At 41.7% G+C, this 27,969-nt stretch overlaps 1 protein-coding gene and 9 non-coding genes across 10 annotated transcripts; all 10 read right to left on the bottom strand.

Moving 5' to 3' along the window:
• Window positions 1-14,198: 14,198 nt before the first annotated feature.
• On the bottom strand, window positions 14,199-16,981 carry LOC148336052 (uncharacterized). Its single transcript, XM_088296061.1, has 2 exons — window positions 16,403-16,981; window positions 14,199-16,333 (listed from the first exon to the last, which is right to left on the bottom strand). Exons 1-2 carry the CDS (start codon window positions 16,512-16,514, stop codon window positions 15,471-15,473), a joined length of 975 nt encoding a protein of 324 aa, XP_088152187.1. The 5' UTR covers window positions 16,515-16,981; the 3' UTR covers window positions 14,199-15,470.
• Window positions 16,982-18,472: 1,491 nt separating this feature from the next.
• On the bottom strand, window positions 18,473-18,591 carry LOC148336051 (5S ribosomal RNA). The gene has a single exon (XR_015843810.1). It is a non-coding gene; the product is annotated as a 5S ribosomal RNA (ribosomal RNA).
• Window positions 18,592-19,600: 1,009 nt separating this feature from the next.
• On the bottom strand, window positions 19,601-19,719 carry LOC148336050 (5S ribosomal RNA). Its single transcript, XR_015843799.1, has one exon. It is a non-coding gene; the product is annotated as a 5S ribosomal RNA (ribosomal RNA).
• A 1,009-nt stretch (window positions 19,720-20,728) lies between these two features.
• On the bottom strand, window positions 20,729-20,847 carry LOC148336049 (5S ribosomal RNA). Its single transcript, XR_015843788.1, has one exon. It is a non-coding gene; the product is annotated as a 5S ribosomal RNA (ribosomal RNA).
• A 1,009-nt stretch (window positions 20,848-21,856) lies between these two features.
• On the bottom strand, window positions 21,857-21,975 carry LOC148336048 (5S ribosomal RNA). Its single transcript, XR_015843777.1, has one exon. It is a non-coding gene; the product is annotated as a 5S ribosomal RNA (ribosomal RNA).
• A 1,009-nt stretch (window positions 21,976-22,984) lies between these two features.
• Window positions 22,985-23,103, bottom strand: LOC148336047 (5S ribosomal RNA). The gene has a single exon (XR_015843766.1). It is a non-coding gene; the product is annotated as a 5S ribosomal RNA (ribosomal RNA).
• A 1,009-nt stretch (window positions 23,104-24,112) lies between these two features.
• LOC148336046 (5S ribosomal RNA) lies at window positions 24,113-24,231 on the bottom strand. The gene has a single exon (XR_015843755.1). It is a non-coding gene; the product is annotated as a 5S ribosomal RNA (ribosomal RNA).
• Window positions 24,232-25,240: 1,009 nt separating this feature from the next.
• On the bottom strand, window positions 25,241-25,359 carry LOC148336045 (5S ribosomal RNA). Its single transcript, XR_015843744.1, has one exon. It is a non-coding gene; the product is annotated as a 5S ribosomal RNA (ribosomal RNA).
• A 1,009-nt stretch (window positions 25,360-26,368) lies between these two features.
• LOC148336044 (5S ribosomal RNA) lies at window positions 26,369-26,487 on the bottom strand. The gene has a single exon (XR_015843733.1). It is a non-coding gene; the product is annotated as a 5S ribosomal RNA (ribosomal RNA).
• Window positions 26,488-27,496: 1,009 nt separating this feature from the next.
• On the bottom strand, window positions 27,497-27,615 carry LOC148336043 (5S ribosomal RNA). Its single transcript, XR_015843722.1, has one exon. It is a non-coding gene; the product is annotated as a 5S ribosomal RNA (ribosomal RNA).
• Between the last annotated feature and the right edge of the window lie 354 nt (window positions 27,616-27,969).

The raw sequence follows: 27,969 nt of genomic DNA, 5'->3' as shown, positions 1-27,969 counted from the left end.
TTTTTGTCTCGTTGTGATGACGTTGTATGTGTGTGTGTGTGTGGGCCAAGGGCCCCGCCTACAGAATTACGCTTTTTGTCTCGTTGTGATGACGTTGTGTGTGTGATTGGGAGGGGGGCTTGGCCCCCCTCCCAAACTGTATGCTTCTTATGTTAAAAACAATGTGTTCCCTGCGTGCGTGCGTCCCCAACCCAAACTGTACTTATGTTATTCATATTTTAATATCTGAAGTATATAAAGCATCCAATGCAATGTTCTATTTAAATAAATAAAATTAAATTAAACGAGTGAAATAATATGAGTTGAAAAGAGCAGGCGTTGTTTTGACCTTTGAATAAGATGTTTATTCGGTGGATATAGGTCATCCATATTTAAATATCTGAAGTATATAAAGCATCCAATGAAATGAGCTATATCTAATTAAATAATGTAGATGTATAAAATTAAATTAAACGAGTGAAATAATACGAGTTGAGAAGAGCAGGCGTTGTTATTACCTTTGAATAATATTTTTATTCGGTTGATATTTGCCCTTTTTGCAAACATGTCTGGACATATTCCCAGCGACATAAGTTTAAACATGGTATTGTGCAGGCTTGGGGGTTTGTCCGTGCAAGACGCCGCGTCTTGCATAGACACCCTCCAAGCCTGCAGCAGCCTCAAGGTGTTTCAAAAGATAGTGAGTGGCGACATCCTGTCGATCGATGGGCAGCCGTGGGCATCCGGGCGACCACCCTCCTCCTTCTTACCTTTTTGTAAAATCTGCCGAGTCATGTTTACTTGTTCTGATTACGAACATAAGGTGTTTCAAAAGATAGTGAGTAGCTCACGACATTACTTCTCAAGGTGTTTGAAAACATAGCTCAATATTGCCATCTAGTGCCTTAAGGGTAATATAGCAGAAGCCACAATTTCACTCTGAATAATCAAAGTATGAAACGTTTAATGTTTAAAGGTAATATAACAGGAACATGTACTTACCTAGTGAAACGTTTATATATTAAATTGAACAAAAGTTTTCCTTTTCAAGGGATTGACAAAAAATAATCTGTAATAAGGAGGTCCTGAATTGTATGGAATTATGTACCTAGTGAAACGTTTATATATTAAATTGAACAAAAGTTTTCCTTTTCAAGGGATTGACAAAAAATAATCTGTAATAAGGAGGTCCTGAAATGTGTGGAATTATAGAAATAGAAATAGAAATAGAAATCCCTTTATTGTCATTGTACTCAAGTGTGCAACGAGATTATGGGGCTCCCCTCTCCAGTGCAATACAACAATAATACAGACAAATATATAAATTAGATAAATAAATAAATAAGACAGTGCAATGGAATTTAGTACTGAATAGGGCACAAAGAAACACAGCACATCACAATTATGTACCTAGTGAAAAGTTTATATATTAAATTGAAAAAAAAAATTTCCTTTTCAAGGAGTTCCTGAAATGTATGGAGTTGTGCATAAACCAGTAGGTTTTATCAGATCACGAGATTATTTGTTCAACTTCCCGCTGAACCGAAAAAGACTAATCCCTCAGGTGTTTCAAAAAGATAGCGACTCGCTCACGAGTTTCTTTTCGGGTTGGATGCAATGTTCTATTTAAATAAATAAAATTAAATTAAACGAGTGAAATAATATGAGTTGAAAAGAGCAGGCGTTGTTTTGACCTTTGAATAAGATGTTTATTCGGTGGATATAGGTCATCCATATTTAAATATCTGAAGTATATAAAGCATCCAATGAAATGAGCTATATCTAATTAAATAATGTAGATGTATAAAATTAAATTAAACGAGTGAAATAATACGAGTTGAGAAGAGCAGGCGTTGTTATTACCTTTGAATAATATGTTTATTCGGTTGATATTTGCCCTTTTTGCAAACATGTCTGGACATATTCCCAGCGACATAAGTTTAAACATGGTATTGTGCAGGCTTGGGGGTTTGTCCGGGCAAGACGCCGCGTCTTGCATAGACACCCTCCAAGCCTGCAGCAGCCTCAAGGTGTTTCAAAAGATAGTGAGTGGCGACATCCTGTCGATCGATGGGCAGCCGTGGGCATCCGGGCGACCACCCTCCTCCTTCTTACCTTTTTGTAAAATCTGCCGAGTCATGTTTACTTGTCTGGACATGTATCTGTTGGCTACATTTGGCCAATCGAACCACGCCATTTAACCCTCCCCCGGTCTCAAACCAGTATAAGTAAAGCCCAAGTCACGCTCTGCACAGACAAGACAATTTTTCCAGCTCGTGAAAGAAATGAAGACGTGTAGACCAAGACGTCATCTGGGTGTGAACAGCAAGGCCCGAAGGGTGACAACCATCGCCGCACCTGATCATATTGACAACAACATTGCAGAAATCTCTTCAGGTAAACGATGCAATTAATCTTTAACTATATAGCTTTCTAATATTTAATCATGGTATCTTTGTATTACAGATAGCGGTGTGGATGAACCTACATGCGATCAAGATCTGAATATGGATGTTGTGGAAACCTTTACAACTACAAACATGGAACAGGTTGAGACCTCTACAAATGTAGACCAGGATGGACCCTCTACAAAAACAGGCGAGGACCAGACTGTGCCATCATACTCCTTGTGGATGGGGGGCCCAGGAATCTTAGCAAGACCTGTTGCACCCTCGTACAACAACGGCGAGCCATCGTATTCAGGGTGGAGTCGTCCCGTTTCGCCGACACCGTCGTCGACACCTCCGATGACCCCCACCTCGTCGGCCGAATCTTCACAAAACGAGAAGGTACAACTGTCCAGTTGGTCCGACCAGGCTGATTCTCCACAAACCACGGAGATCAAGGTTCAGACCGTCAACGACCCTGACCACGGACCAGCACCTATTTCCGAAAATGAGGCAAAACATATGTCATGGGATAATCCTCCTAAGGGATGGATTGATATGGATGTCGTATTAGTTGTTAAGGCGGCTATTATTTACATGGTCAGACGTTTTTTGATAAAGTATCACAAAAAAAGGGGTTGTTTGCATAGCTATAGATACCTATGCAATTGTTATTATCTAAGACTGCACTATGACCGCATCATGCCCATCCTTTGCGGTAAAAAGTTTTTACCATGTATTCACTACTTGTTGGATTTGTGTTCTGTAAAAGCGGATAAAGAAACAGTCAAGCGAATTGCAGAGATCTTAATGGTGGATTTAGCACTCGTAAAGGACTTACCGGACCGCCTTAAAGCGGATGAGCCCATATGTTTTATGATATATCGTGATCAACTTGATACTTTCGAAGAATATCTTATAGAAAATATTAACTTTGAATAAAAAATGGGTAATGTCTTCAGAAAATTATCGTTTTTTGGCTATAGAAGCCAAGGGTGGGCATATATAATAAATAGAGCAATTACATATAACCCCGATGATAAAGACCCTTTCATTGAAAATTTTTTATTGTTTATGCAAAAAGTGCGTGCCATGTCTTTAACAATTTTTCAGGAGCCTTGGGAATTGTTTGTGCAACATGTCATATTTTTGAGATAATTATATTATTGATTTGATTAATCGGTTAACTATTAATACAATTTTTATTTACATTTAATGAAGTATTTATTTTTTAAATATTTTTAAATTTTCTAATTTAGTATGTCTTTTAATTAACAGTTTTGATTATTTTTCAACTTTTTAAATTTTTTTATTTTTCCACCGTAATAACTTTTAATCATGTAAAAAATTTTATTTTTTTAATTTATTATTAAGTTTCTATTTATATTTTTTCCTGTTTTGAGATGATTGAAGATCTTACATATTTCTCGTGTGTCATATCTAGCACGTTATAGGGAGGGAGGTGTCAATGAGAACCCATCAGAGGGCCGTCGCATGGAAGGAGGCGCCAACGAGAATCCATCAGAGGGCCGTCGCATGGAAGGAGGCTCCAACGGGAACCCATCAAGGGCACGTCACATGGAAGGAGGTGCCATCGGTAATCCAGGATCAACCACATCGTCTCGTCGAAATGAGCAACCAATCAGACCTAGAAGTCCTATCCCAGGTAATGAGCGAGTCAGGCTTCAGAGAGAACGTCATGAGGTTCTAACAGAAGTTCTACGTACTTACAACAAACTGGTAGATCTGGCTGAGAAGCTCACAAATCCATGGTGATGTTGTATTTTCATTTTTATCTCTTGTAACATTTCTCTGATATATAATCCGTGTGTGTTTGTTATTGTGTAGTATACCATATACATTTCCACTAGATTACAGAAATCATTGCTTTTGTTTATGGTGTCAGACGCTAGTACAAGTATACCTAACGATCCATTCGCGGCGATAAGACAAATCGGCGATTTATAATCCTTTAGACCTAACAGACCCAAAACAGCGATATGGCGAACGATAATACACAACTGCTCGATCTAACAAGACACACATCAAATGATCAAACACAACCTCTAGACCTAACAATACTAGCATTAAACGGTCAAATACACACACAATCACAACCGCTTGATTTAACAACAGATGATCGCATACACACGCAATCACAACCGCTCGATCTAACAATATTCGCGTTAAACGATCAAATACAAACATCAGAAAGGGACCAGATACACACGCAATCACAACCACTAGACCTAGCATTACTCACATCAAACAATAATGGACAAACAGCGGATGTTCATTTATCAGACCCCTCATTAAATCAGCCGGGGGGAACACAGACATCAGATGGTCATATACCCCCAAACGATCGCGTACAAACGCTACCTATCGAACTAACATTATTAAACTCAGTTCTTGATTTACCAAGCGCGCAGAACACATCAAATGAACACGAACCAATGACAACTGATGATGTTGATTTCACAAACGCACCTGCCACGCCAGATGAGGACAACTCGCAGCCTGAGGATGTCACAAATGCACCTGCGTCGTCAGATGAAATCACAAACGCCCTATCCACATCAGATGAAATCACAAAAGCACCGGCCGATCCAAATGAAATCACAAACGCCCTATCCACATCAGATGAAATCACAAAAGCACCGGCCGATCCAAATGAACATGAACCCATGCAGATTGCTGAATTCACAAACGCACCAGCCACATCAAACGGTCAAACTCAAACTTCAGGTGACCATTTAAACAACCAATCGTTAGAGGATTCAGTTGAACAGAGAGGTGGACATCGGGTAATCATACGAGATCGTTTCAATAATACAGAACTCAGGATCCCGTTAAACATACCAGAACCCGTTGATAACACTGATTTTCCAGCATTTTACACCGCTATCATGGGTTCGATAAATGAACAGATGGATCACGCATTATCGAACGTATTGCCTGGGGATATGGTTCAATTGGAAGTGGTGGGGGAAAATGTAAATATACATGAGACGGTTCGCATGTCAGACGACCCCGACGTATGTGAAAACGCTGTTCAAAATCTGCTCGATCGACTCGTACAGTCTAACGCACAAGTCCTGTTTGATAGACAACTAGAGTTTGTCATCCAAATTGTAAGTGATATTCGCGGAGGTATGGGTCAAAAACGTCGAATAGGCAGTCTTTTGGATCATGAAATACTTGTTAAAAAAAGAAAGCATTTACTGGTGCCGAACAATCCGGGTGATACACAACTATGCTTTGCTACATCGTTAGCGCTTTTAATGGATAACTCATTGACGGAGCAAGAGATCTATCGACAAGCACTCGAGTATCAAAGAGCTGTTGGGATGGATGAGACGACCCCTGTTGGATTTAATGATATCAATAAATTCGAGACGCTTTTGGGTCGTAAGATTGTGGTTCTATATAGAAAAGAAGGAGAGTTTGGACCATTGATTCATTTCGAGACAGAATACCCCAAAACCGCAGATCCCTTGGTGATGTTTTTACAAAATCAACACTTTTACGGCGTGAAAAGTCCAGTTGGTTTGATGGGATGTAGTTATTTCTGTTGTTATTGTTACAAGGGTTACAATAATAAGAATCTACATCAATGCCCCGGACATTGTCATGTTTGCATAGACCCGACCTGTAAAACTCGGCCTCTGAAACCCATCCTTTGCAAGGGCTGTAATAAATCATGTCGAAACGCTGTCTGCTATGCCAAGCATCAAATAACCGGTGGAAAAGTTGGCAGCTTTTGCGATAGATACAAAAAATGTCCAGATTGCGGCCTTAACTATTACAAGACCAATAATACACAAGAGGCAAAACATAACTGTTTAGTTAAAAAATGTGTCTCATGTAAAATGCCGCTGAAAGATACTGATATAACTAGGGAACAACATCAGTGTTATATCCAACCTCTCCCAAAACAAGAACCCCGTGAAAAAATCGTCTTCTATGACTTTGAAACATATGAGGATCAGGAAAAGGTGCACAAACCCTTTATGGTCTGCACAAAATCACTCCAAGGGGAAGAACATCAATGGGTAGGACCTGATTGCGCCGTAAAGCTCATTGAGCATTTCAGAAAACCTCGTTACAAAGGCACCACTCTTATAGCCCACAATGCTCGTTCATTTGATTCCCAGCTCATTGTATCAGCGATGATTGACATGGGTCTCGTTCCTAAGGTTATCTTGACTGGTAGTAAAATCTTATGTCTCAAGCTTGAGTCAAACTGTCTCAGATTCATCGACTCGCTATCATTTTTACCCATGCCTCTGAGCGCAATGCCTAAAACTCTAGGTTTTGAAGATCAATGTAAAGGGTATTTCCCTCACAAATTCAGCTCATTGGAAAATCTCAACTACGTGGGTTCCTATCCTCAACCATGTGAATATGGGTTAGAACGCATGACAACAGCCAACCGTACCAAATTCCTTGAATGGTATGAAAGAGAATGTCGGGGAACCTTTGATTTCAGGAAGGAGGCGCTGATGTACTGCAAAAACGATGTTGACATTCTAACCGAGGGTTGTACAAAATTTAGAAACGAGTTTCTAAACGAGACAGGCGTCGATCCATTCAATTATGTCACCATAGCATCAGCATGCATGGGCGTTTTCCGTACCAATTTTCTCCAACCTCAGACATTGGCTATAACATCATCCGATAATTACGCGAGACAATATAAAGCCTTCTCACATGCTTCCATCCAGTATTTGGAGTGGATCATACACAGTCAAAAATTGCCTATACAACACGCTTTGAACGGGGGTGAAAAACAACTCGGTCGCTACGTCGTGGATGGCTATGTTGAAATTGATGGTGTAAAACATGTTTTTGAATATCTAGGTTGTTTCTACCACGGTTGTCCCGATTGTTATACACCAACTGAACGTTTCCCTCTGACAAATCAAACCTTTCAAGAATTGTTTGATATTAGCCAGAAGAAACTCTCGACCTTGAAATCGGATCCGTGTGTGCGTCTCACGGTAATGAAAGAACACGTGTGGTTGAACATGAAGAAAACTCATCAGGGTGTGAAAGAGTTCCTGCTTACTTATCAACATCCTGAACCCCTAGCACCACGTCAGGCTCTTTTCGGGGGCAGAACCAGCGTATTCACATTGCGATACACGGCCTCTCTGAATGAGCAAGTGTTCTATGTCGATGTCACCTCTCTGTATCCTTATGTCAACAGCAACTGCGCCTATCCTCTCGGTCATCCGATCGTTATCCGCAAAGACTTTGCCGACCCACGTAAATATTTCGGGCTGATCAAAGCCAAAGTCTACCCACCACGCGGTCTCTTGTTGCCTTTGTTACCTTACAAAACAGCTAAAGGTAAACTGACGTTCCCTCTCTGTAGAACATGTGCCGAAATCAACAACCAAACCTCATCGTGTCACCACGATGACGAGAGCAGGGCTCTGCTCGGTGTTTGGGTCACTATTGAGTTTAACAAGGCTCTTGACCTTGGTTACAGATTGGTTGAAATTGTGGAGGTGTGGCATTTCGACTCAGTGAGCAATAACATCTTTAAAGCTTACATGAACACCTTCCTCAAGGGGAAGCAGGAAGCCTCTGGCTATCCATCCAATGTCACCGATCAGGTGGGGAGGGACAAATACATCAATGATTACATGACACATCAAGGCATCCGGCTGGATCCTGAACGCATCAAAGTGAATCCTGGTAAGAGACAGGTTTCTAAACTTTGTCTAAATTCTCTCTGGGGAAAATATGGTCAGAGAGATAATTTAAAACAAACAAAACTGACCAACAAACCCGAAGAATTTTTTAAAATCATGTTTTCGGGTTTGTATGACATCGATTACTTCGGTTTCATCAAATCAGACACCGCGATGATTCAATACAGCGACAAAAAGAACATTCTTTCACGACCCTCCGACACCTCAAACATCTTTGTGGCTTGCTTTACAACAGCCCATGCAAGATTGTTCATGTACAGATTTTTGGAGCAGTTACAAGACAGGGTTCTATACACTGACACAGACAGCCTCATCTACGTGGTCAGGGATGGTGAAACGGCTCTAAAACTAGGCCAGTATCTCGGTGATCTGACTGATGAATTGGACGGTGACAGCATTCAGGAATTTGTTTCGGCCGGTCCTAAAAGCTATGCCTATCAAATTCGAGATACTAAAAAAACGGTGATGAAGGTTAAAGGTATCACACAGACGCACGAAAGCGGTCTAAACATCAACTTTGACAGTGTCAAAGACTTAGTGGAGGGATACATATCCAGCACGACGCATGGCAACGAACCCGACACGCACTCGCTTAAGACACCACAACACAGCATCGTCCGTGATAAAAAAGGGTTTCGCGTCAGAAATACTTCATTCGTCAAAAAGTTTAGGGTGGTCTACGACAAACGAAGACTTTTGCCGGACGGACGTAGTGTGCCTTTTGGTTATTAAGGGGAAAATGGAATTATCACAGGTCGAATTCGATCCGCGTCTCCAAGTGCCTTTTTCATGTTTGATCTCAGGGCCTAGCGGTTGTGGGAAAACATATTTTGTGAAACGTGTTTTGGAAGACTGTCAACATGTTATGAGAAATGTACCTGACAATATTGTATGGATTTATACCTCATATCAACCCTTGTACAACCAATTACAAAAGTTGATTAAAAACATAAAATTCCTAAAAGGTCTCCCAGAATCTTTTGATGACGAAGCCTTGTTCCCGTTACACCAGACTCATCTAATCATCCTTGATGATCTGATCTTCCAAGCATCGGACCATCCTGAAGTGGTGAAAATCTTTACCCAATATAGGCATCATAGAAATATGAGCGTCATATTGTTAACTCAGAATGTATTCCACCAAGGTAAATACAGTCGTACTATTAGTCTAAATAGTAATTACATGGTCTTGTTCAAAAATCCTCGGGATAAATTACAAACCAGTATTTTGGCTAATCAGATATTCCCTACGAAGAAAAATTATTTTTTAGAAAGTTTTGAAGATGCCACCAAAGACGCTCATGGGTATTTATTGGTGGATTTAACACCCACATGTCCAGAACAATACCGTTTGAGAACGGGTGTACTTCCTGATCAGTGGCCTACCGTCTACATTTCCAAAAATTGACATGTCCAAGCTTTTAAAAACAAACGCTCCGCAACTCAGGAACCTGTTTCAAGCCACGGCTAAGAGACGTAAAGACATACTAACCAGAGGTCCACCTTCTTTGATCAAGGTCCTCTGTGAAATTGCTTTCAATCTATTAAAGGGTCATATACCGCTTTCACCTTCACAGTTTAAGAAATTAAAAAAACAAAAGAAAATTATTAGACTATTGGCACGTAAAAAAACAAGTCTTAAGAAAAAACGCGCCTTTTTGACTCAAAGGGGTGGATTTATTCTTCCTCTGTTGGGAACAGTTGTACCCTTCCTAGGTAATCTTTTGGGTGGGTTAATCAACAAAAACTAGCCATCATGAGTTTGAAAACAGCCCAGAAAATGTTTCTTCTCACACCACAACAACTGGAACGTCTGAAAAAACCCGAACCTACCATCAGACAAACTGCCGAACAGGACATGGATGTGAAGATGAAGGCAGTTTTGGAAGATCAATCCTTGTCCCCTCATGAAAAAATAACAAGGTATCAGTCTTTACTTCATCGTTATTTAAGCCTTCTCAAACAAGGTGAAAAGGAAGAACGACCTCTGACCGTGTCTCTAACCCCTGAGGTTTTGAACCCTTCAAAGATTTCGAATGTTGAGGTACAAGACAAAATGGTGGGGAATGAAATCGAACCCTGGTTCGATATTCTGCATAACATTCCAACGCGTTATCGGAAAAACGCAGACTATGTTTTGAGAAAACTTAAGGATGCTGATAGAAGCTGGACCCCTCGTCATGAATTCATGTTTCAAGATAAGCCGATAAAAGGATCTCACATGACCGATTTACTCAGGCAGATTACTTTGACGAGTAAAAACATCGCGACTCGAACCCCTAGAGGCTGGAAGGAGTTTCTTCACACTCTACACGAACTCAATATTCCGGAGACCACCATCGTCAACCCTCACGCCCGTGACGAATTCAGACGGTTGAAACTCCGAGGTTCGTTAAGCTCTGATGATGACACAAACAAGAGGACATCCATTAGGAAGAAGAAAAAAACTAATAGAAAAAGACCCGCCCCTGTAAAGTGGGTGGGGTATTCCTCTTCATAAGTTTTAATGAAAAATCTAAAACCTTTGTATGTTTATACATGTGTTTTTATTCAATAAAATACATTTTAAATGATTACAGACAATGACAGGTTTGAAATTTTTTAAAAGAACACGCCGCTTGACCGGCACATGTCTTTTCCGCACAGGTTTGATAATGCTTTACAAAACTAGTTACCATGGCATCATTCTTTAACACATCATCCTTATAGCATGTTAACACATCCTGATAACTCAAACCACAGCCTCTATGTGTTAAATAATAGACGCAATGTTGACCACAGGTGATTGATAGCTCGTGTTGTAGACGTCTGTTATGATACAAAATACGATCGGAATGTTTTTTCAAAAAAGAGTTAATGTTTTGCGGATAATATTGAAATTCAGGAGGAAATCCAAAAGCATCAAAAAAAGTACTGGTTCCATCTTTTTCCAACGTCAGAGCCAGCCAGTGTTCACCGGGTAAGTGTCGAGGATGTGTGTTGACGATGTAGAAGATTGGGGGGTTAGGCTGCAGCGAATTTATTTCATCCGAAGCGTAAACACCTCCAAATAAACGCCCTTGTAGACGTTTCATGAGTTGCTCCAGCTCTTTCCCGTTCATCAGTAATAATCCACTAATACCTGTCGTTTTGAATTTATTTCCAGGATGGAATCGTAGCAGGCGTACACAATAAGTGTGGTTGTGTGAGGGAGTGGGAGTCTAAATCTCATTTCTAACCTCAAACTTCCGCTGGAGACAGGTGCGAGAGCTCCTGAATCATCGTTGGGGTTTAAGTTAAAAACATACAGCGCATATCCACCGGAAAAATCCTCCCTGTTGATGCAAAGAGGTAAATCTTTCAAATGTCTTCCTGTCGATGTAAACAGGTTATGAAATTCTCGAACGGCGTTTCCTGCATTAAATTGGGGCTGGAAAGCTTTGGCTGGTATCTGTCTCCCCTCTTGGCAGAGCGCTAAATATTCCAAATGATGATGAGCGAAATTAAAGGGATTCAAATCTTTTCTGCCCACAAAGGCGTTGTGATTTACAAGACCTAACACCACATATCGAGGTGTATGACCGAGGAAAAGATTATCTTGTTGACAGGTTCTGGAATGTTGCGGGATGGAATAAGTTTTCACATTAATTCTTGATAACGGATACAAAGCATTTTCTTTGTTGAGAGCCGCAGCATGACCGATAGAGATGGCTGGTGAAACGGCGACTCTTTTCACAAAGAGGGAAGCGCCCACGATTTTCAGATGGTAGTTCACATCGGGAGGGCTCATAAAACAAAATTGGTCGTTGGCTTTGATGAGTTTCACTCGTAGATCCACGTTATTGAGAAGATGTCTCTCACAAAAAAATATGTCGGCGTGTAGAGGTCCTATCACGGTGAATGTTCGGGAACCCAACACATATTCTGCTCTGCGCAGTAATCCTTTGTTAACAGCATCCCCCGTTAAGACTGTTGAATCCATATGCCCTGATGTATCTTTGTAAAACATAGCCGCTGTGAATTGGCTTCTTAGAGAGGCTTCTGAAAAGTTTAACAACGTCTCTATCATAGCTCTGTATGGATGGGTTGCGCTAGATTGCGAGATCAACCTGTCGCCTAATGTTACATCCACTTGTGAGAAGATTGTATTCAAAGGATAATTAATAATACCGACTCGTTGATCTGTGGGTAAAATGCTACCATCTCTGTTGAGTACCCTCAGGTGCAGCTGAAGCAGGGTGTCTGAGAGGTCGAGATATTTGGATCCTTCTCCAGGTATGAAAAACTCCACAGGACCATCATCGGTGAGAGCCGAGATAGGTAACATTTCCACATATTGACTTTGTTCGATTGATAGTTGTGTCATGGGTGGACTAAATAAATCCAGTTCAGTTAGGGTGCACTCTGCTGACTTGTGATGCAAAAGAGCCATGATGAATAACCCTAATGGTCAATTTTGGTTAAGAGAAAATATCCCCGGTGTTTCTTCGCCGTCTCCTTTTCTTGACTGATTTCTTCTTGGACACACGTTTGCGTTTTTTAGGCTCTCTCAACCTTTGTCCGATGGGTCTTTTTGCAGGTCTTCGTGCCAGAACCATTAAACCCGAACCTTCTTGAGGCTCCGCCTTACGGTTTATTCGTTCTAACACCCGACCGGCTACATCTGTTGCAATGTTTTTCGCAGCCGTTTGCAGGTGAGGTCTGGCAACGCTGAACCCTCTTTTGATTAATGGACTCACAAAACGAAATAATTTGGCAAAGATTGAACCCAATCCACGCCCATATTGGACCGGTAATCCATGAAAACCTGATAACGACCCACCCGCTTGGTTTTCGTAATAATCGACAAAACGGTAAAGATCATGATGCGTATCCAATACAACCATTTTTCTATCTGGGTCTAAAGTGCAGAGTAGCGATAACTTTACCGCGTGTAAATCCCACGGGTTGATTCTGATCCGTCTTAACTTCGATTCTTATATCCTCAATATGCTTCCTACTAACAGGCATGTAATAAAGAGGATTAAAGGCTTTAAATACAATGTCACCGTGATTATCATCGATGGGTATCGTTCTCAAGAGCGGAGCGAAAGCGTCACCCACAGCCTGATGATACACCACGTCTGTATAAACATATAGATGGTACATCCCCGCTTTTATATCCGCAGGATGTTGGCTCGCTGTCCACTGGGGTCCGCAGGTAACCCATTCATCGGGTAACGCCCCAAAAATGTAGGCTAACGCGGGACGAAAGCGTATCTTGTAATGACCATTCCCTGCCCAGAAAAATCTCTCCTTTAAATAATGGTATACAACATGGATTTCCGGATGGATCTTTTTGAGGAGCGCTTCCACATCTTGTCCTATTTTCTTAATATTATCGTAGTACCCAGCCGACAGGCTTAAGGATTTGATGGTGAATTTGTTTTCATCATAGTAAAGAGGTGCCAAAGCACCTGGTGTTGGTTCACCGTTTTCCCATGCATCTACATAGTCAAAAGATGCTTGATCTTCAGGCACGTTGAACCATGTATGGGGGTAGGATATTTCACTCAGAGCTACTTCCCAATTACCTTCGAGATCGATATGATGAGCCAGATTCACTCTGTATTCAGCTATCGTATTGTCTACATACACATCAGAACTTGCATTGGAGGGTAAGGTGACGTAAAACCCCCCTTCAAGATTCGGATCCATGTTGGTAAATGTCGAGATTCGTTGTAAAGCTTCTTATTTATACGTCGACGACTTGTGTAGCGGGGACCCAACTGTCATATTTCACAGGCCAGCCCTTCCAACGTATGAGAAACTGTTTCTGTCCGCCGACTTTACGCCGTTTGATAATCTTCTCCACTTGAAAGATTTGATCCTTGGATATCGTGACTTTCTGGAGCTCGTGTGCATAAAAAGTTCCTTGCACTATTTCACCGTCGTAGTCTTTAAGCTTGTAAACAGGTGGAAAACGCGGTACACACTCCGCTATTGTAAATAACTCGTCTGTAAAACTCTGTTCATATTTCTTGTCAAACACACCTCGCACTTTTGATATTCTAACGAGATCTCCTTGTTTAAATATCATTTTTATTCTATCACTACCCCCAGAGGGTATGTTGCCGTACAAGTTTTGGAAGACAAGCCATGTGTTATCTGGTGTGACTTGGTTAGGTTTCATTTTTATACTTGTATGATAACTTTCATTGTAACTATCGATTAAATCTTGTAATACGTCGATATAACGACGTGTGTTGTTGGCGGTGAAATATCGCCACATTCGAGTTTTTAAAGTTCGATTAAACCTTTCGACCACCGAGGCTTTCAAATCACTGGCTGTTGCAAAATGATTAATATTGTGTTTTTTCATCAACCTCTGAAATTGCGTGTTGAAGAACTCCTTCCCCTTGTCTGTTTGTAACTTTTTAGGGATGCCGCTAAAGGATAAGACCGACTCAAAGGCTCGAACAACTTCTGGCCCCGTCTTGTTCATCAGCACACGGGCATACGCTCGTTTTGAGAACACATCGATGATTGTGAGTAGGTATTTAAAACCATCGTTGTACTCGGTCAGAGCTTGCATATCACATAGATCGGCTTGGAATTGATTCATAGGACTGGACACAAAAACTCTGTTCCTAGGGAAATGAATTCGTGCTGGTTTGTGCAAGGTGTATGCATCTTGCGAAGATAAAAAATCCTTGACTTTATGACGCGTCACTTTTTGACCCATTTTCTCCGACGCAGCTAAATGAAGGCGTTCTACACCTCCAAAGCTGGCTGGATGAGCGGGGTCGTAGTACAGTTTTTTCAACCACCGCTTAACGCTCATGACGGTTTATGATTTAGTGACAAACATCACATCGCTATTTATCTAAACACACAGACAGACACAAAAGCATCTTTTTAAAAACATCCATTTTTTATTGAAAGAAGGTTAAGTATGGTTACACGTGATAAGGATTCTCTAAGATGTAAAAAGTCTATAGGTCAGGGTTAAAACAGATGGATTAACTTTTGATTCTAACAGGTCTTCAAACAGCTTCAATTCGTGCGCGAGATCCACAGGTTGTTGATGACGGAGACGGTATCTTATCACATCGTTAAACAGCGTGAGTATGGTAAGTACATGTCCTACACTTATCGCATTTTCCCAATTTTCCAAAATATTTTGAAACGTGTCGATCAATCCCGAGCGACTCAAAAATATGACATGTTGCACAAACAATTCCCAAGGCTCCTGAAAAATTGTTAAAGACATGGCACGCACTTTTTGCATAAACAATAAAACATTTTCAATGAAAGGGTCTTTATCATCGGGGTTATATGTAATTGCTCTATTTATTATATCTGCCCACCCTTGGCTTCTATAGCCAAAAAACGATAATTTTCTGAAGACATTACCCATTTTTTATTCAAAGTTAATATTTTCTATAAGATATTCTTCGAAAGTATCAAGTTGATCACGATATATCATAAAACATATGGGCTCATCCGCTTTAAGGCGGTCCGGTAAGTCCTTTACGAGTGCTAAATCCACCATTAAGATCTCTGCAATTCGCTTGACTGTTTCTTTATCCGCTTTTACAGAACACAAATCCAACAAGTAGTGAATACATGGTAAAAACTTTTTACCGCAAAGGATGGGCATGATGCGGTCATAGTGCAGTCTTAGATAATAACAATTGCATAGGTATCTATAGCTATGCAAACAACCCCTTTTTTTGTGATACTTTATCAAAAAACGTCTGACCATGTAAATAATAGCCGCCTTAACAACTAATACGACATCCATATCAATCCAACCCTTAGGAGGATTATCCCATGACATATGTTTTGCCTCATCTTCGGAAATAGGTGCTGGTCCGTGGTCAGGGTCGTTGACGGTCTGAACCTTGATCTCCGTGGTTTGTGGAGAATCAGCCTGGTCGGACCAACTGGACAGTTGTACCTTCTCGTTTTGTGAAGATTCGGCCGACGAGGTGGGGGTCATCGGAGGTGTCGACGACGGTGTCGGCGAAACGGGACGACTCCACCCTGAATACGATGGCTCGCCGTTGTTGTACGAGGGTGCAACAGGTCTTGCTAAGATTCCTGGGCCCCCCATCCACAAGGAGTATGATGGCACAGTCTGGTCCTCGCCTGTTTTTGTAGAGGGTCCATCCTGGTCTACATTTGTAGAGGTCTCAACCTGTTCCATGTTTGTAGTTGTAAAGGTTTCCACAACATCCATATTCAGATCTTGATCGCATGTAGGTTCATCCACACCGCTATCTGTAATACAAAGATACCATGATTAAATATTAGAAAGCTATATAGTTAAAGATTAATTGCATCGTTTACCTGAAGAGATTTCTGCAATGTTGTTGTCAATATGATCAGGTGCGGCGATGGTTGTCACCCTTCGGGCCTTGCTGTTCACACCCAGATGACGTCTTGGTCTACACGTCTTCATTTCTTTCACGAGCTGGAAAAATTGTCTTGTCTGTGCAGAGCGTGACTTGGGCTTTACTTATACTGGTTTGAGACCGGGGGAGGGTTAAATGGCGTGGTTCGATTGGCCAAATGTAGCCAACAGATACATGTCCAGACAAGTAAACATGACTCGGCAGATTTTACAAAAAGGTAAGAAGGAGGAGGGTGGTCGCCCGGATGCCCACGGCTGCCCATCGATCGACAGGATGTCGCCACTCACTATCTTTTGAAACACCTTGAGGCTGCTGCAGGCTTGGAGGGTGTCTATGCAAGACGCGGCGTCTTGCCCGGACAAACCCCCAAGCCTGCACAATACCATGTTTAAACTTATGTCGCTGGGAATATGTCCAGACATGTTTGCAAAAAGGGCAAATATCAACCGAATAAACATATTATTCAAAGGTAATAACAACGCCTGCTCTTCTCAACTCGTATTATTTCACTCGTTTAATTTAATTTTATACATCTACATTATTTAATTAGATATAGCTCATTTCATTGGATGCTTTATATACTTCAGATATTTAAATATGGATGACCTATATCCACCGAATAAACATCTTATTCAAAGGTAAAAACAACGCCTGCTCTTCTCAACTCATATTATTTCACTCGTTTAATTTAATTTTATTTATTTAAATATAGCTCATTTCATTGGATGCTTTATATACTTCAGATATTAAAATATGAATAACATAAGTACAGTTTGGGTTGGGGACGCACGCACGCAGGGAACACATTGTTTTTAACATAAGAAGCATACAGTTTGGGAGGGGGGCCAAGCCCCCCTCCCAAACACACACACAACGTCATCACAACGAGACAAAAAGCGTAATTCTGTAGGCGGGGGCCCTTGGCCCACACACACACACACATACAACGTCATCACAACGAGACAAAAAGCGTAATTCTGTAGGCGGGGCCCACTTCGACAAAAGCGTAATTCTGTAGGAGTGGTATTAAACCTTCAACGGGCAGGGAATATGTAAATATTTTGAAATAGGTGGCTGGAGATTGGATAGTTTTAACACAGGGGCGGGGATAGCGGCCATTTTGGACAAAAGCGTAATTCTGTAGGCGGGGACAACGAGACAAAAGCGTAATTCTGTGGGCGGGGCTATGACGTCATCAAAATTTAAAAAAGCGTAATTCTATTATCTCTGACCTGTAAAAACGGGACCTTTTGATTGGCTGTGTTCTTACAGGTGACGTTTGCTACAGTCCTGCCGCGGACGACTCGCAAATGCGTGTGCTGATTTGCAAATGCGTGTCAGGAGACGTGTGTGGCTCCGTAGCTACACATTCGGACCACATGGGGGCACTAATATTATACCAGCCCCGTACCACCAATATATACACCAATAACTTGGGGGGGCGTTCACTGCTATCCACCCATGGTCATGTACCATTTATTTGACATTATTTAAATTAAATTGGAATAAATGGAAGAATAAAGTGGAACTAATAAAATAAGAACCAATGATATAACCAGTGAAGCTAAAAAAAATGAATGAAGCTTCTCCACACCTGCTAATTGCCACATTAACTATACTTCCCTTTATTGCATTCAGTAAACACCATTTTTTAAAATTGATTCATTAACTTTTTATTTAGTAAACACTCACTGCACCAACCCAACCGGACTGCATCGGGTCATATGTCTGCTACACCTGTAGACTCCGAGGGTACCCTTTTGGTCAATGTGTGGCTCCGGAGCCACAGTCAAGTCTCCAGACACGCATTTGCAAATTGCCACACGCATTTGCGAGTCGTCCACGGCGAGACTGTAGCAACACCCAAAGGCAGAGGACGCTGAATGTTGGCATTTTGTGCTCTCAGCCTGTCAGGCGAATATGTGGAAATTTATAAAAAAGCAGCTCGCATACTTGCTTACATTTGTCAAAGTTATTTTTATTTATTTATTTTTTGCGGTGCAAAAGCTTACAGCACCTGGTATTCCCAGGCGGTCTCCCATCCAAGTACTAACCAGGCCCGACCCTGCTTAGCTTCCGAGATCGGACGAGATCGGGCGTTCTCAGGGTAGTATGGCCGTAAGCGAGAATTCCCTCCAAAATTTTGCATTTTATACATGTGGTCTTTATTGTGGCAAATACTTCAATCCAAAAATACGTAACAAGAATCTGAAACTATAACCACAGTCACAAATGTGTCACAACAATCTACAATGCATGATTGAAGTCACAGATATATGACAAATATCAGCAAATGTGTACAATGATTTGTTGGCACATACACATGGTTAAATGCGGACAAAAATCCGTAGATGGGCGACCTGTAAAAACGGGACCTTTTGATTGGCTGTGTTCTTACAGGTGACGTTTGCTACAGTCCTGCCGCGGACGACTCGCAAATGCGTGTGCTGATTTGCAAATGCGTGTCAGGAGACGTGTGTGGCTCCGTAGCTACACATTCGGACCACATGGGGGCACTAATATTATACCAGCCCCGTACCACCAATATATACACCAATAACTTGGGGGGGCGTTCACTGCTATCCACCCATGGTCATGTACCATTTATTTGACATTATTTAAATTAAATTGGAATAAATGGAAGAATAAAGTGGAACTAATAAAATAAGAACCAATGATATAACCAGTGAAGCTAAAAAAAATGAATGAAGCTTCTCCACACCTGCTAATTGCGACATTAACTATACTTCCCTTTATTGCATTCAGTAAACACCATTTTTTAAAATTGATTCATTAACTTTTTATTTAGTAAACACTCACTGCACCAACCCAACCGGACTGCATCGGGTCATATGTCTGCTACACCTGTAGACTCCGAGGGTACCATTTTGGTCAATGTGTGGCTCCGGAGCCACAGTCAAGTCTCCAGACACGCATTTGCAAATTGCCACACGCATTTGCGAGTCGTCCACGGCGAGACTGTAGCAACACCCAAAGGCAGAGGACGCTGAATGTTGGCATTTTGTGCTCTCAGCCTGTCAGGCGAATATGTGGAAATTTATAAAAAAGCAGCTCGCATACTTGCTTACATTTGTCAAAGTTATTTTTATTTATTTATTTTTTGCGGTGCAAAAGCTTACAGCACCTGGTATTCCCAGGCGGTCTCCCATCCAAGTACTAACCAGGCCCGACCCTGCTTAGCTTCCGAGATCGGACGAGATCGGGCGTTCTCAGGGTAGTATGGCCGTAAGCGAGAATTCCCTCCAAAATTTTGCATTTTATACATGTGGTCTTTATTGTGGCAAATACTTCAATCCAAAAATACGTAACAAGAATCTGAAACTATAACCACAGTCACATATGTGTCACAACAATCTACAATGCATGATTGAAGTCACAGATATATGACAAATATCAGCAAATGTGTACAATGATTTGTTGGCACATACACATGGTTAAATGCGGACAAAAATCCGTAGATGGGCGACCTGTAAAAACGGGACCTTTTGATTGGCTGTGTTCTTACAGGTGACGTTTGCTACAGTCCTGCCGCGGACGACTCGCAAATGCGTGTGCTGATTTGCAAATGCGTGTCAGGAGACGTGTGTGGCTCCGTAGCTACACATTCGGACCACATGGGGGCACTAATATTATACCAGCCCCGTACCACCAATATATACACCAATAACTTGGGGGGGCGTTCACTGCTATCCACCCATGGTCATGTACCATTTATTTGACATTATTTAAATTAAATTGGAATAAATGGAAGAATAAAGTGGAACTAATAAAATAAGAACCAATGATATAACCAGTGAAGCTAAAAAAAATGAATGAAGCTTCTCCACACCTGCTAATTGCGACATTAACTATACTTCCCTTTATTGCATTCAGTAAACACCATTTTTTAAAATTGATTCATTAACTTTTTATTTAGTAAACACTCACTGCACCAACCCAACCGGACTGCATCGGGTCATATGTCTGCTACACCTGTAGACTCCGAGGGTACCATTTTGGTCAATGTGTGGCTCCGGAGCCACAGTCAAGTCTCCAGACACGCATTTGCAAATTGCCACACGCATTTGCGAGTCGTCCACGGCGAGACTGTAGCAACACCCAAAGGCAGAGGACGCTGAATGTTGGCATTTTGTGCTCTCAGCCTGTCAGGCGAATATGTGGAAATTTATAAAAAAGCAGCTCGCATACTTGCTTACATTTGTCAAAGTTATTTTTATTTATTTATTTTTTGCGGTGCAAAAGCTTACAGCACCTGGTATTCCCAGGCGGTCTCCCATCCAAGTACTAACCAGGCCCGACCCTGCTTAGCTTCCGAGATCGGACGAGATCGGGCGTTCTCAGGGTAGTATGGCCGTAAGCGAGAATTCCCTCCAACATTTTGCATTTTATACATGTGGTCTTTATTGTGGCAAATACTTCAATCCAAAAATACGTAACAAGAATCTGAAACTATAACCACAGTCACAAATGTGTCACAACAATCTACAATGCATGATTGAAGTCACAGATATATGACAAATATCAGCAAATGTGTACAATGATTTGTTGGCACATACACATGGTTAAATGCGGACAAAAATCCGTAGATGGGCGACCTGTAAAAACGGGACCTTTTGATTGGCTGTGTTCTTACAGGTGACGTTTGCTACAGTCCTGCCGCGGACGACTCGCAAATGCGTGTGCTGATTTGCAAATGCGTGTCAGGAGACGTGTGTGGCTCCGTAGCTACACATTCGGACCACATGGGGGCACTAATATTATACCAGCCCCGTACCACCAATATATACACCAATAACTTGGGGGGGCGTTCACTGCTATCCACCCATGGTCATGTACCATTTATTTGACATTATTTAAATTAAATTGGAATAAATGGAAGAATAAAGTGGAACTAATAAAATAAGAACCAATGATATAACCAGTGAAGCTAAAAAAAATGAATGAAGCTTCTCCACACCTGCTAATTGCCACATTAACTATACTTCCCTTTATTGCATTCAGTAAACACCATTTTTTAAAATTGATTCATTAACTTTTTATTTAGTAAACACTCACTGCACCAACCCAACCGGACTGCATCGGGTCATATGTCTGCTACACCTGTAGACTCCGAGGGTACCCTTTTGGTCAATGTGTGGCTCCGGAGCCACAGTCAAGTCTCCAGACACGCATTTGCAAATTGCCACACGCATTTGCGAGTCGTCCACGGCGAGACTGTAGCAACACCCAAAGGCAGAGGACGCTGAATGTTGGCATTTTGTGCTCTCAGCCTGTCAGGCGAATATGTGGAAATTTATAAAAAAGCAGCTCGCATACTTGCTTACATTTGTCAAAGTTATTTTTATTTATTTATTTTTTGCGGTGCAAAAGCTTACAGCACCTGGTATTCCCAGGCGGTCTCCCATCCAAGTACTAACCAGGCCCGACCCTGCTTAGCTTCCGAGATCGGACGAGATCGGGCGTTCTCAGGGTAGTATGGCCGTAAGCGAGAATTCCCTCCAAAATTTTGCATTTTATACATGTGGTCTTTATTGTGGCAAATACTTCAATCCAAAAATACGTAACAAGAATCTGAAACTATAACCACAGTCACATATGTGTCACAACAATCTACAATGCATGATTGAAGTCACAGATATATGACAAATATCAGCAAATGTGTACAATGATTTGTTGGCACATACACATGGTTAAATGCGGACAAAAATCCGTAGATGGGCGACCTGTAAAAACGGGACCTTTTGATTGGCTGTGTTCTTACAGGTGACGTTTGCTACAGTCCTGCCGCGGACGACTCGCAAATGCGTGTGCTGATTTGCAAATGCGTGTCAGGAGACGTGTGTGGCTCCGTAGCTACACATTCGGACCACATGGGGGCACTAATATTATACCAGCCCCGTACCACCAATATATACACCAATAACTTGGGGGGGCGTTCACTGCTATCCACCCATGGTCATGTACCATTTATTTGACATTATTTAAATTAAATTGGAATAAATGGAAGAATAAAGTGGAACTAATAAAATAAGAACCAATGATATAACCAGTGAAGCTAAAAAAAATGAATGAAGCTTCTCCACACCTGCTAATTGCGACATTAACTATACTTCCCTTTATTGCATTCAGTAAACACCATTTTTTAAAATTGATTCATTAACTTTTTATTTAGTAAACACTCACTGCACCAACCCAACCGGACTGCATCGGGTCATATGTCTGCTACACCTGTAGACTCCGAGGGTACCATTTTGGTCAATGTGTGGCTCCGGAGCCACAGTCAAGTCTCCAGACACGCATTTGCAAATTGCCACACGCATTTGCGAGTCGTCCACGGCGAGACTGTAGCAACACCCAAAGGCAGAGGACGCTGAATGTTGGCATTTTGTGCTCTCAGCCTGTCAGGCGAATATGTGGAAATTTATAAAAAAGCAGCTCGCATACTTGCTTACATTTGTCAAAGTTATTTTTATTTATTTATTTTTTGCGGTGCAAAAGCTTACAGCACCTGGTATTCCCAGGCGGTCTCCCATCCAAGTACTAACCAGGCCCGACCCTGCTTAGCTTCCGAGATCGGACGAGATCGGGCGTTCTCAGGGTAGTATGGCCGTAAGCGAGAATTCCCTCCAAAATTTTGCATTTTATACATGTGGTCTTTATTGTGGCAAATACTTCAATCCAAAAATACGTAACAAGAATCTGAAACTATAACCACAGTCACAAATGTGTCACAACAATCTACAATGCATGATTGAAGTCACAGATATATGACAAATATCAGCAAATGTGTACAATGATTTGTTGGCACATACACATGGTTAAATGCGGACAAAAATCCGTAGATGGGCGACCTGTAAAAACGGGACCTTTTGATTGGCTGTGTTCTTACAGGTGACGTTTGCTACAGTCCTGCCGCGGACGACTCGCAAATGCGTGTGCTGATTTGCAAATGCGTGTCAGGAGACGTGTGTGGCTCCGTAGCTACACATTCGGACCACATGGGGGCACTAATATTATACCAGCCCCGTACCACCAATATATACACCAATAACTTGGGGGGGCGTTCACTGCTATCCACCCATGGTCATGTACCATTTATTTGACATTATTTAAATTAAATTGGAATAAATGGAAGAATAAAGTGGAACTAATAAAATAAGAACCAATGATATAACCAGTGAAGCTAAAATAAATGAATGAAGCTTCTCCACACCTGCTAATTGCGACATTAACTATACTTCCCTTTATTGCATTCAGTAAACACCATTTTTTAAAATTGATTCATTAACTTTTTATTTAGTAAACACTCACTGCACCAACCCAACCGGACTGCATCGGGTCATATGTCTGCTACACCTGTAGACTCCGAGGGTACCCTTTTGGTCAATGTGTGGCTCCGGAGCCACAGTCAAGTCTCCAGACACGCATTTGCAAATTGCCACACGCATTTGCGAGTCGTCCACGGCGAGACTGTAGCAACACCCAAAGGCAGAGGACGCTGAATGTTGGCATTTTGTGCTCTCAGCCTGTCAGGCGAATATGTGGAAATTTATAAAAAAGCAGCTCGCATACTTGCTTACATTTGTCAAAGTTATTTTTATTTATTTATTTTTTGCGGTGCAAAAGCTTACAGCACCTGGTATTCCCAGGCGGTCTCCCATCCAAGTACTAACCAGGCCCGACCCTGCTTAGCTTCCGAGATCGGACGAGATCGGGCGTTCTCAGGGTAGTATGGCCGTAAGCGAGAATTCCCTCCAAAATTTTGCATTTTATACATGTGGTCTTTATTGTGGCAAATACTTCAATCCAAAAATACGTAACAAGAATCTGAAACTATAACCACAGTCACATATGTGTCACAACAATCTACAATGCATGATTGAAGTCACAGATATATGACAAATATCAGCAAATGTGTACAATGATTTGTTGGCACATACACATGGTTAAATGCGGACAAAAATCCGTAGATGGGCGACCTGTAAAAACGGGACCTTTTGATTGGCTGTGTTCTTACAGGTGACGTTTGCTACAGTCCTGCCGCGGACGACTCGCAAATGCGTGTGCTGATTTGCAAATGCGTGTCAGGAGACGTGTGTGGCTCCGTAGCTACACATTCGGACCACATGGGGGCACTAATATTATACCAGCCCCGTACCACCAATATATACACCAATAACTTGGGGGGGCGTTCACTGCTATCCACCCATGGTCATGTACCATTTATTTGACATTATTTAAATTAAATTGGAATAAATGGAAGAATAAAGTGGAACTAATAAAATAAGAACCAATGATATAACCAGTGAAGCTAAAAAAAATGAATGAAGCTTCTCCACACCTGCTAATTGCGACATTAACTATACTTCCCTTTATTGCATTCAGTAAACACCATTTTTTAAAATTGATTCATTAACTTTTTATTTAGTAAACACTCACTGCACCAACCCAACCGGACTGCATCGGATCATATGTCTGCTACACCTGTAGACTCCGAGGGTACCATTTTGGTCAATGTGTGGCTCCGGAGCCACAGTCAAGTCTCCAGACACGCATTTGCAAATTGCCACACGCATTTGCGAGTCGTCCACGGCGAGACTGTAGCAACACCCAAAGGCAGAGGACGCTGAATGTTGGCATTTTGTGCTCTCAGCCTGTCAGGCGAATATGTGGAAATTTATAAAAAAGCAGCTCGCATACTTGCTTACATTTGTCAAAGTTATTTTTATTTATTTATTTTTTGCGGTGCAAAAGCTTACAGCACCTGGTATTCCCAGGCGGTCTCCCATCCAAGTACTAACCAGGCCCGACCCTGCTTAGCTTCCGAGATCGGACGAGATCGGGCGTTCTCAGGGTAGTATGGCCGTAAGCGAGAATTCCCTCCAAAATTTTGCATTTTATACATGTGGTCTTTATTGTGGCAAATACTTCAATCCAAAAATACGTAACTAGAATCTGAAACTATAACCACAGTCACAAATGTGTCACAACAATCTACAATGCATGATTGAAGTCACAGATATATGACAAATATCAGCAAATGTGTACAATGATTTGTTGGCACATACACATGGTTAAATGCGGACAAAAATCCGTAGATGGGCGACCTGTAAAAACGGGACCTTTTGATTGGCTGTGTTCTTACAGGTGACGTTTGCTACAGTCCTGCCTCGGACGACTCGCAAATGCGTGTGCTGATTTGCAAATGCGTGTCAGGAGACGTGTGTGGCTCCGTAGCTACACATTCGGACCACATGGGGGCACTAATATTATACCAGCCCCGTACCACCAATATATACACCAATAACTTGGGGGGGCGTTCACTGCTATCCACCCATGGTCATGTACCATTTATTTGACATTATTTAAATTAAATTGGAATAAATGGAAGAATAAAGTGGAACTAATAAAATAAGAACCAATGATATAACCAGTGAAGCTAAAAAAAATGAATGAAGCTTCTCCACACCTGCTAATTGCGACATTAACTATACTTCCCTTTATTGCATTCAGTAAACACCATTTTTTAAAATTGATTCATTAACTTTTTATTTAGTAAACACTCACTGCACCAACCCAACCGGACTGCATCGGGTCATATGTCTGCTACACCTGTAGACTCCGAGGGTACCCTTTTGGTCAATGTGTGGCTCCGGAGCCACAGTCAAGTCTCCAGACACGCATTTGCAAATTGCCACACGCATTTGCGAGTCGTCCACGGCGAGACTGTAGCAACACCCAAAGGCAGAGGACGCCGAATGTTGGCATTTTGTGCTCTCAGCCTGTCAGGCGAATATGTGGAAATTTATAAAAAAGCAGCTCGCATACTTGCTTACATTTGTCAAAGTTATTTTTATTTATTTATTTTTTGCGGTGCAAAAGCTTACAGCACCTGGTATTCCCAGGCGGTCTCCCATCCAAGTACTAACCAGGCCCGACCCTGCTTAGCTTCCGAGATCGGACGAGATCGGGCGTTCTCAGGGTAGTATGGCCGTAAGCGAGAATTCCCTCCAACATTTTGCATTTTATACATGTGGTCTTTATTGTGGCAAATACTTCAATCCAAAAATACGTAACAAGAATCTGAAACTATAACCACAGTCACAAATGTGTCACAACAATCTACAATGCATGATTGAAGTCACAGATATATGACAAATATCAGCAAATGTGTACAATGATTTGTTGGCACATACACATGGTTAAATGCGGACAAAAATCCGTAGATGGGCGACCTGTAAAAACGGGACCTTTTGATTGGCTGTGTTCTTACAGGTGACGTTTGCTACAGTCCTGCCGCGGACGACTCGCAAATGCGTGTGCTGATTTGCAAATGCGTGTCAGGAGACGTGTGTGGCTCCGTAGCTACACATTCGGACCACATGGGGGCACTAATATTATACCAGCCCCGTACCACCAATATATACACCAATAACTTGGGGGGGCGTTCACTGCTATCCACCCATGGTCATGTACCATTTATTTGACATTATTTAAATTAAATTGGAATAAATGGAAGAATAAAGTGGAACTAATAAAATAAGAACCAATGATATAACCAGTGAAGCTAAAAAAAATGAATGAAGCTTCTCCACACCTGCTAATTGCCACATTAACTATACTTCCCTTTATTGCATTCAGTAAACACCATTTTTTAAAATTGATTCATTAACTTTTTATTTAGTAAACACTCACTGCACCAACCCAACCGGACTGCATCGGGTCATATGTCTGCTACACCTGTAGACTCCGAGGGTACCCTTTTGGTCAATGTGTGGCTCCGGAGCCACAGTCAAGTCTCCAGACACGCATTTGCAAATTGCCACACGCATTTGCGAGTCGTCCACGGCGAGACTGTAGCAACACCCAAAGGCAGAGGACGCTGAATGTTGGCATTTTGTGCTCTCAGCCTGTCAGGCGAATATGTGGAAATTTATAAAAAAGCAGCTCGCATACTTGCTTACATTTGTCAAAGTTATTTTTATTTATTTATTTTTTGCGGTGCAAAAGCTTACAGCACCTGGTATTCCCAGGCGGTCTCCCATCCAAGTACTAACCAGGCCCGACCCTGCTTAGCTTCCGAGATCGGACGAGATCGGGCGTTCTCAGGGTAGTATGGCCGTAAGCGAGAATTCCCTCCAAAATTTTGCATTTTATACATGTGGTCTTTATTGTGGCAAATACTTCAATCCAAAAATACGTAACAAGAATCTGAAACTATAACCACAGTCACAAATGTGTCACAACAATCTACAATGCATGATTGAAGTCACAGATATATGACAAATATCAGCAAATGTGTACAATGATTTGTTGGCACATACACATGGTTAAATGCGGACAAAAATCCGTAGATGGGCGACCTGTAAAAACGGGACCTTTTGATTGGCTGTGTTCTTACAGGTGACGTTTGCTACAGTCCTGCCGCGGACGACTCGCAAATGCGTGTGCTGATTTGCAAATGCGTGTCAGGAGACGTGT

Source organism: Idiotropiscis lumnitzeri, chromosome 5 (genome assembly GCF_059441095.1).
Source record: "Idiotropiscis lumnitzeri isolate Australia: NSW breed Sydney's pygmy pipehorse chromosome 5, RoL_Ilum_1.0, whole genome shotgun sequence".
Taxonomy (NCBI): domain Eukaryota; kingdom Metazoa; phylum Chordata; class Actinopteri; order Syngnathiformes; family Syngnathidae; genus Idiotropiscis; species Idiotropiscis lumnitzeri.
Note: the sequence above shows the minus strand (reverse complement) of the source record. Positions and strands in the feature narration are given on the sequence as shown.

Coding starts and splice junctions, on each gene's coding strand:
- LOC148336052 (XM_088296061.1), bottom strand. CDS start 16,514: ATGAAGACGTGTAGACCAAGACGTCATCTGGGTGTGAACAGCAAGGCC. Junction 16,334..16,402: donor CATTGCAGAAATCTCTTCAG/GTAAACGATGCA, acceptor TTTGTATTACAG/ATAGCGGTGTGGATGAACCT.